This window comes from Glycine soja, chromosome 9 (assembly GCF_004193775.1).
Source record: "Glycine soja cultivar W05 chromosome 9, ASM419377v2, whole genome shotgun sequence".
Lineage (NCBI taxonomy): Eukaryota > Viridiplantae > Streptophyta > Magnoliopsida > Fabales > Fabaceae > Glycine > Glycine soja.
Genome location: NC_041010.1, coordinates 18432758 through 18442323, shown reverse-complemented (window position 1 = coordinate 18442323; position 9566 = coordinate 18432758). Strand labels below are relative to the sequence as shown.

The window sequence follows — 9566 nt, the reverse complement described above, 5'->3', positions numbered from 1 at the left end:
TATGTTGATATGAGATGATGTTATTGTTGTTGATAATGTTATTGAGATGAAATGATCTTGATGTTAATAATGTCATTGAGATGAGATGATGTTGATGTTGAGAATGACATTGAGATGAGATGATGTTGACAATCACATTGAGGTGAGATGTTGTTGATGTTGAAAATGTCATTGTGATGTTGTATGTTATGTATGTACATGGGGGGTACACTGACCATGATGGATATCCCTAGTGGGGGAAATAGAGTGGTTAAAGAGTTTTAAGCATTTCTGGAGGGGGATGACTTAAAATCTTTAATTATCCACAGGCAGTGCATTGATGGTGCCCATGTTTCATATTGCATGGAAATAGTATTAACTTTATCAATGAGTACTTGTAGTTTCTCATGAGGGGGAATACTTGTACTTGAGAGCATGTCACTCGGTTTGAAACTCTCTTAAGACTCAGGCTAATCACCTTGGAGGGAGGGTTGTTAACTCATTGACAAGTGCACCAATTTGTCACAAGTAGTAAAGTACTCGAAAGTCCGAGTGTTGAATCTGCAGGGACTTTTTTCGTACTTAGATTGATGCAAACCCAATTTACAAGCAAAATAAGGAATTTAAAATAAGATTTAAAGAAAAGATAATAGATTTGAAGATACAAATAGAAGATAGAAAAGATAAAAGATTTAAATTAAAAGATGATAAAGATAAAAAAGTAGAAGATAAAAAAAAGTAAAAGATAAAGATAATGATAAAAAATGAATTCAGAATGTAATAATGTTGGGACCTAGCATGCCATATTTGCCTAAGATGTATGATTTTAGATTTTTCTCTATCAATTTGGTGAATTTTTCCTTCCCACATCTATTAGAATACTTGCCCCTGGTGTCTCACGATGGCAAGCTTATCTTACCTATCTATCTCCCAAATATCTTTGCAAAGACTCAATAGATAAAATGCATGAAGTTCTAATTCTAGATGTTTGCTTTGATGCGTGGACATAATGTAATCACTCTATGTATAACAATGATTTTATTAAGATACCCCTTCCTTTGAGTTCTATTAGAAATTTTTCTCTTTCGAGCAACTAATCCCTAAAACTGATGCATATAAGACCTTCCTTATATTTTTACTAAGGATTACCCTCTTTCGAGCACTTAGCCCCTAAAGATGATGCAATGATGAATGATACATGAAATTAAAATAAGAAAGGATAACAGGAAAGAAAATATTTGTTTGTATTAATAGATATGAAGCATACAATACATCTTTTGATTTTTTAGGCCTGCCAAGCCCTAACTAAGGAAGTTTAGCCTCTCATTGTCATGAGAGACTTTACACTTTAGGGGTTGATGTGGATAGAAGAAGAGTGATAGATAGAGGAGGAAAATGGGATAATGGACATAGAAAGAGGGTTTTCCTTATTAGAGATACTCAAACTTAAGATGTATTCATTAGAGAGCTCTGAGTCTCCGGGGGTGGTGTTGTCTCGGTGTGTAGGTTGTTTCTCTCCCTTACGCTTCCTACTCCTTTTATAGGCCTAACGTAGCTTAATTTTCATGCGTCATCACACTTAACGCGGACTTTCGCACTAAGCACATCTTTGGACTTCTTCGTGGGCCTTCTTTGTGCTAAGCGTGAGTTGGTCGCTAAGCAAGAAGATGCGTTGGGCTTGTCTTGCGCGCTAAGCGAGCTATTTCAATCTTCAACTTTTTCTTCAAGTTTTTGCATCAATTTTCTTCCAAAGCACTTGAAATCTTCTTCTTTTAACTTTTGCTAATAAAAAACTGCAAAGATTAATTTCTTTATTATTTAATTAAAAACAATGGTAAAGTAAAGAAATTACAATCATTCTTAGCCAAAATTAACTCAAATTTTGAAGTTATCAAGGGGGGTTGCCTATGCACGACAGGGTGACCTCAACACTTGCTGCTTAGTTTTCCTAAGTGAGAGTGTTGCATGGACACACTTAGGCTATTTCCTGACGAATGCTACCACATTACATTTGAGAGTTGAGGTCAGGTGCACGCATCATACTGAGCATGATTAATTAGAATTATGGAAGGCTAATGACTTCTTGTTGAATGTATGTTGGACTAATGAATGTTTGTGTATGATTTAAGTAATTGTGTGTTGTTTGGTGAATGTATATCATAAAAAATTTACTCTCATTTTTCATAAGTAAATTAACGAAGTTTTCATTTAAAAATTAAAATTTACGCGGTTTAGAGTAGTTATATTGTAGCGACGAGGTAGATCGTTACAATGCCTATAGTACATAACAATCATTTCAATACATCACAAAACATTAGAAAACAAGAAAAGTTCAGATTGTCTTACCTCTTTAAACCAAGAAAAAAACTTTGAGAGGAAGAAAGGAAAAGGAGAGGGCTTTGGATTGAAGGTGAGAGCTTTCTCACTACCACTTAGCCACCACACATCCAGGTCACCAGCCCATCAAAAAAACTAAAACAACATTAAAATCCAAAAAATGAGCACTTTCATGAACCCCATGGGTGCTCCATGAAGGAAAATGAAAATGGAACTTCAAAGGGAATGGGAAGAGGGTACTTACCACTGCATACAACCACAAACAATAAAAGATAGTAAGAAATGTGTTCTCTTGAACAAGGTAAATCAATGATCCAAGCTTCTAAAGAAAGATTCATGTTGGGGAAAAAGAAAAAAACAAGGTGTGTTTATGAGGTTGGTTCAAATTATGCAATGATTTTGAGAAAGTTTATGACTCTTCCCATTCCCTCTCTTTGTACCCCTACAACTCATTAAACTCACCCACCCTGTTTCTATTAGGCCTACTCACCCGGACTCAAACACTCTAAAAACCAACTAATCACATATAAAATATGGTTTAAGCATAAACATAAATATAAAAATAAATATAAACACCGAAAATCATCACCTCATAATTAATTAATTAATTTTAGATACTTAAATTTAAATTTAATTACACTTGCTAATTCATTAAAATCACTTATTCAAACATTATGAAAAACACAATGTTACTCGTAATATAGCTTCTATTTGTTTTCTATAACATCTAATCTTTATAGCAACCATCACACCATTCAATAACTTAGTATAGAATGTGTTTTTTTTATTGATCCAATTGTTAACTTATCAATATTGTTTGTATCAAATTTTATCAAAATTGAATATCATTAAGTAGATAATCAAATGATTCATATTTTAAGGTATTTTGAAAAGTATATATTACCTTAATTTTTATTCATATGAATGAGATAACAAATAATTTTGGATAAATATAAAAATTTATATAATCTATCCCTCTCTATTTAAAAGTGAATACAAAAATTTGAGAAAAGTACTATGAAAGCTTGAATACAATTTAAGAATTATCTAGTAGGTCCTTCAATTATTTAATTTTTTAACTATATTTTAAATAATTTTTTCAATTATTATTTTTATTTATTTATTAATTAGGTCCATGCCATTAATGACATGCATCTTATTAAAAAATAAATACAAATTTAAGAACTCAATTGAAAAAAAATCTTTCAAGAACCTTGTTAAAAATAATCAAATAATTGATAAACTTAAATATTAACCCAACCTTTTTAATTATAACCATTATAAATTTTCTCTCTATTAATTTTTTTTCACAAAAATACCTTAGTTATTACTTTTTGAGTTTAATAAATAATAAGTAAAACCTTATACTTTTTAAGAGTTCAACTTTATATCTTATATAAAAATATTTTGATAATCTTACTTTGACTATTTACATGCATAGTCATATTAAAACAAAAAAATATATAAATTACTAATAAAAGAATGTATAAATTACTAACATTAAGAGAGATTAAAAGAATTAATAATTAATATTTTTTTTAAAAAATAATTTTTTTCTTTTTAGTATTAAAAAACGTATACATTTAAAACAAAATTAATTACTAATAAAACTAAATAATTTTTTATCATAATTAATTAATTAACTAATTATTTATATTATCTAAAAAAAAATCAGGAAGTGAGTACATGCCAAACCATCACGTGTACCTGTTGGTCCTTGTCACTCTAACATATGTCTCTCATTGATGGTCGGATTTTTAACTTTTCATTTAATTTCACTTAATCAGTCCCTTTACAGTCAACCGTTTCAACCCACTGTCCTCTTCCCCAAACCCTTCTTGTCCCCGCTTTCCCTCTCACCGGCCCTTCCGGTTCCCCGCTGCACCTCCGCGACTTCATTTGGACTTCATTTGGCGTGCATTTCAGCATCATTTCATTTAACTGCCATTCCCGTTCCCTTTGGTTTTTAAATTCGCCCTAAATTTCTCCGCATTTCAATTTCATTTTCAATTTCGAAGACGTTACTCTCTCTCTGTCTGTCTCTCTCTCTCTCTCTCCGATCAACAAAGCTCTTCCAATGTTTCCTTGGTTCTATAGATGGAGATGGAAGCTCTGAGTCTCGCTTTCGCCGAATCTCGTTTTCTGTGTTCGGATTTCGCTGTTCTCCGTTTGGTTTGACGAAAAAAAAGCCGTTTCCTTCCTCATCCCGTTGCTTTTTTGCTCTTCGGGTTTGGAATTCGATCTTCACCTTATCCACTCGTAACCGGTAAGTTCTCACTCTAAATCGAAATCCAAACTCCATTTCGATTTCAAACTTTCAAGCTGATTGTGCAGTTAGAAGAAACAAATGTTTTTTATTTATTTATATTTTCTTGTTTTTTTTAACTGTTATAGCTGCGAAGTATTCATCAACTTTTTCTGATCCCTAATTTCTGCTAATGAAACTGGCTGATTATTTTTATTAGAAATTAGAAATTAGAAATAAATGCATTAGTAATAGTAATAGTAATAGTAATAATAATTTGTGATGGGAATGGAAGGAAGTTTTGATGTGGATTTGTGGCCTTTTATTTTCTTACTTTGCATTTTTTTATCTAATTTTTAAATGACTTACTTTTGCATGTTTTTTATTGTCCGCTAATTTTGGTGTGGTAGATTCCTGATATCTGTAAGAATTTTTTTTTTTGGGAATAAGAATAGTTTTTATCTGTTCTATTTGTTTTCCTCTCCTGTTGATTAATTTATCTATTATTCTATTGTGACTAGGTTGTAACTTTTCTTTTTGATTTTGGCAAGGTTTTAACTTTATTTATTATTCTGTTTGATATGATTCTGGTTCTTGTTTTTATTCAGATCTGTTCCATTGCTTAAGCTTTTGCTGGAATACTCGCATGGCTTTTTATTTGGTTTTACTTTATGGGTAGATTATTTTGCTGTCCTGCGCCTTTTTTTTGAACTTCTAATTTTTGTTTTTGATGTCTAAGTTCATCTGCTCCGGAGGTATGATATTATTATTATTATTATTATTATTATTATTATTATTATTATTATTATTATTATTATTATTATTATTATTATTATTATTAAGGAAACTGCTAATTTTAGGTAATTTTTAAGCATGTTTTTTTGTCCATCTCATGTATGTGGTGTGCTTGTGTTGTTTTTTTTTTTCGGAACTAATTCCATGTTTTACCCACCTTCATTTTTTGTTTCGTGACTTCATGGGAAATTGATAAACTTTTTGTCCCTGATAGATTAATAGGTGAAACGTTCTTGGGAAGTTCATGAAGGTTCTTTCTGTTTAAATTTGTGTTTGTTCTGTCAGATTTCGAGGGACCCAAATAATTATTTTAAGTTAGAAGCATCTAAAATAAGTTTAAAATTTACATATTACAAACTTTAAAATTTATAAATTATAGGAATCTGTTTGAATTTTTGTAAGGTGACTTGCGACTACTTTAGCGCTTGTAAAACAATTTTTGTAGATGTTTTTAATTTTATAATTGTGGATCTATATTTCTCTTTTGGCTTTCCTTCTCTGGTAGTTTTAATTATTTTTTTTATTCAAATTATATCTTTGGTTACTTCTTAAATTGCATGATTATTATCATCCAGCTAACTGAAGCATGTGCGGTGGTCCAGAGAAATCAAAATCTCTTTCAACTTCATCTTCATCAGCGGTAGAAGGTTCATCTAACAGCAAAGACATGAAAAATTTAACAGTTCATACTGAAGATTCTTTTTCCTGCTTACTTGAGCTTGCTTCTAACAATGATTTTGAAGATTTAAAGCTAGCTTTAGATAGGGATGCTTCTCTAATAAATGAAGTTGGCCTCTGGTATGTCCGCCAGATTGGATCCAAACAAATTGTTCTTCAGCCCCGAACTCCTTTGATGGTTGCTGCTATGTATGGGAGTATAGATGTTCTAAAACTTTTACTCTCTTGTCCAGAGGCTGATGTCAATTTCTCTTGCGGGACAGATAAAAGCACTGCCCTACACTGTGCTGCATTGGGTGGTTCTGTTAATGCAGTCGATGTTGTCAAATTGCTCTTATCAGCTGGTGCTGATGTCAGTTGTGTTGATGCTAATGGAAATCGTCCTGTTGATGTTCTTGTTGTTCCTCCTAAGCTTGAAGGTCTGAAAGCAACTCTTGAAGATCTACTTTCAGATAGTACTTCCGTTGGGTCTGTTGGTGACTGTTTTATTCCAGTATCAGTGAATTCATCATGTTCTGATTCAGCTGCTCATTTATCATCACCTGAAAATGGGTTGCCATTCTCAGCTATGGCATCAAAGTTTGCTGATACAGCTGTTAATTCTGCTTCTGAGAAGAAAGAATATCCAATTGATCCATCACTGCCTGATATAAAGAACAGCATTTATGCGACAGATGAGTTTCGCATGTTTTCATTTAAGGTGCGACCTTGTTCCCGGGCATACTCTCATGATTGGACTGAGTGTCCTTTTGTTCATCCTGGAGAGAATGCTCGTAGGAGAGACCCCCGAAAGTTCCATTACAGCTGTGTGCCTTGCCCTGATTTTAGAAAGGGTGCTTGTAGACGTGGGGACATGTGTGAATATGCTCATGGAGTATTTGAGTGCTGGCTACACCCTGCCCAATATCGGACAAGGCTGTGCAAAGATGGTACTAGTTGCAACAGAAGGGTATGCTTTTTTGCTCACACAGCAGAAGAGCTGCGTCCATTATACGTGTCCACCGGATCTGCTGTTCCCTCGCCTCGCTCATCTGCCTCTACTCCAAATGTCATGGACATGGCTGCTGCAATGAGCCTCTTTCCTGGTTCACCGTCATCAATTTCTTCCATGTCTCCATCTCCCTTTGCGCAGCCAATGTCTCCATCTACAAGTGGCATTTCTCACTCATCTAATGCTTGGCCGCAGCCAAATGTTCCAGCTCTTCATTTACCAGGAAGCAATATTCAAACTAGCCGATTGAGATCTTCTCTTAGTGCTCGTGACATGCCACCAGAAGACTTTGATGTGTTGCAAGATTTTGATGGCCAGCAACACCTTTTGAGTGACTTGGGCTGTTTCTCGCAGCCCCGTCCTGGCGCCATTTCAGTGAGTCGATCTGGTCGGTCTAAGACACTAACCCCATCAAATCTGGATGAACTATTCTCTGCCGAGATTTCTTCATCTCCCCGGTATTCTGACCCAGCAGTGGCTTCTGTATTTTCCCCAAGACACAAATCAACTATTATGAATCAGTTTCAACAGCTTCAAAGTTCGTTATCACCCATAAACACAAGTGTCTCCTCTCCTAGGAATGTTGAGCATCCTCTATTACAGGCTTCATTTGGTGTCTCTTCTCCTGGAAGGATGTCACCAAGAAGTATGGAGCCAATCTCTCCAATGAGCTCTCGATTATCAGCATTTGCACAGCGTGAGAAACAGCACCAACAGCTGCGAAGCCTTAGTTCAAGGGACCTTGGTGCCAATGTTCCTGCCTCAATGGTTGGGTCCCCAGTTAACTCCTGGTCTAATTGGGGTTCTCCTCATGGGAATGGAAAAGTAGATTGGTCAGTAAATGGAAATGAGTTAGGTCGATTGCAGAGATCATCATCATTTGAGCTTGGAAACAATGGGGAGGAGCCTGATCTATCCTGGGTTCAATCCCTTGTCAAGGAATCTCCGTCCGAGATAAAAGAGAAGTTGACAGGTTCTGGCCCTGTTGCATCTGTTGATGGACCGAGTTCAAATCCAAAGTCAAATCCGCAAGTTGAGTCTGTTGATCATTCTGTTCTAGGAGCCTGGCTTGAGCAAATGCAGCTGGATCAGCTTGTAGTCTAATCAAATTTGACCCATTCCATCTTGTGATAGGTATTTAATTTCACAACGTATTCTTTTTGTCAATTTTTTTGGGTGGAGCAAGGAGAGGGAATGTAATGATACTGAAGCGAGGGATGGCTGCAAAGTACCCGAATGATAATCTATTTTTCCCCCCCCATTATTTTGTCATTCATTGTTTTACTAAAGAGCTTCAGGGGGAGTGGTAAGAAACCCTCTCTCTGGGGTTGATGATATCCCAGTAAAAAAGAAAATATTCTTCCAAAACTCTAGTTTCAGGACTCTTTTCTTCATTTTATTCCTAGCCATGGAAAAACCAAGAGCCTCATATTTGTATTCAAGTTCGTTTTCTTGGTAGGAATCTGCTAGTATATTGCTATGCTATTGCATGTATAGAAGACTAGAGTGTGTTTATTGTTAAGGAATTAGAGGTGATCTGCGCCATTAATATTTATTGCCGGCAGATCGTTTAGACATACTGAAGGCTACTGTGTATGTATCGGTTATTTTCAAATTCAATGTAGCTGTTATATTTATGGGTATTATCTAAATTCAATGGAAATTATTAACCTTTTTTTTTTAAAAGGAAAACTAAACAAAAGGGTCGAGGGCGGCATATGTAAATTTGAGTTTATAGTCAAGGATTTGTGTTTAATACATGTGGAAAATTGTACTTTCTCTAAGAGCTTAAGTTGGTATGGGAATAACAGCTCTTGGTTATATCTATAAAAAATAAATTAAACAACGATTTTTTTATTTTTGGTTTGAATTTTAATTCATTTTAAATTGAGGACTTATGTGTATGTAATATCTTTATAATTTCAGTTTAAATTTGATCAACTAAAATAATTCATTCATAAATTAATCCTCAATATCATAGACATCCCATTGTGATATGAACCCTCATGGCACAAGGGCTGACTTAGGATCGTCTAGGATTAAACCTTAATGGAAAATGTGGAAATTGATTAAGGAAAGGATGGAAAATAAGGTGGTTAATTTCGTGGGTCTTAATAAGGTGGTTCTTGGCATAAAATGGATGAATGGGATGGTAAAATGTAGGTTAAGTGGTGGCTGGACAGAAATATAGAAATGACAATAACTGAAGCTACAGGGCTCCAAATTAGGTGATTTCAAAGCGAGGTGAAAGTTCTCGTTTTGAAATTCAATTTAGGCTCAAGAATCACTTAATTTGAGTGCGTAAAATGGGAGTTATGGCCACGAGATAATTCTGGGCAGAAGTGAATTTTCTGGAATTGTGGTTTGAAAGAACAAGGGTGAAGATGAAAGGAAGGAAAGAATCACTCTTTCCAGCGAGGGCAACACACAAAGATTGTGAAAGTCCTTTGATACAGCCAGGGTGTTCTTGAATCACTCAAGAATTTAGGAGAATCACTCTCACTAAGATAAAAGAGATAAACTCAAATTTTCTGAATAAAA

General features: G+C 34.5%; 1 protein-coding gene across 2 annotated transcripts; it reads left to right on the top strand.

The window, feature by feature from the left end:
* The first annotated feature begins 4288 nt into the window (after positions 1-4288).
* Positions 4289-8669, top strand: LOC114367886 (zinc finger CCCH domain-containing protein 30-like). Of its 2 annotated transcripts, none has more exons than XM_028325127.1 (2): positions 4289-4582; positions 5959-8669. In XM_028325127.1, the coding sequence occupies exon 2, from the start codon at positions 6024-6026 to the stop codon at positions 8127-8129; it is 2106 nt and encodes a 701-aa protein (XP_028180928.1). In that variant the 5' UTR covers positions 4289-4582; positions 5959-6023; the 3' UTR covers positions 8130-8669. The 2 variants fall into 2 exon arrangements, with proteins under 2 accessions (XP_028180928.1, XP_028180927.1); XM_028325126.1 differs by having other exon boundaries at positions 5932-8669.
* The last annotated feature ends 897 nt before the right edge of the window (positions 8670-9566 follow it).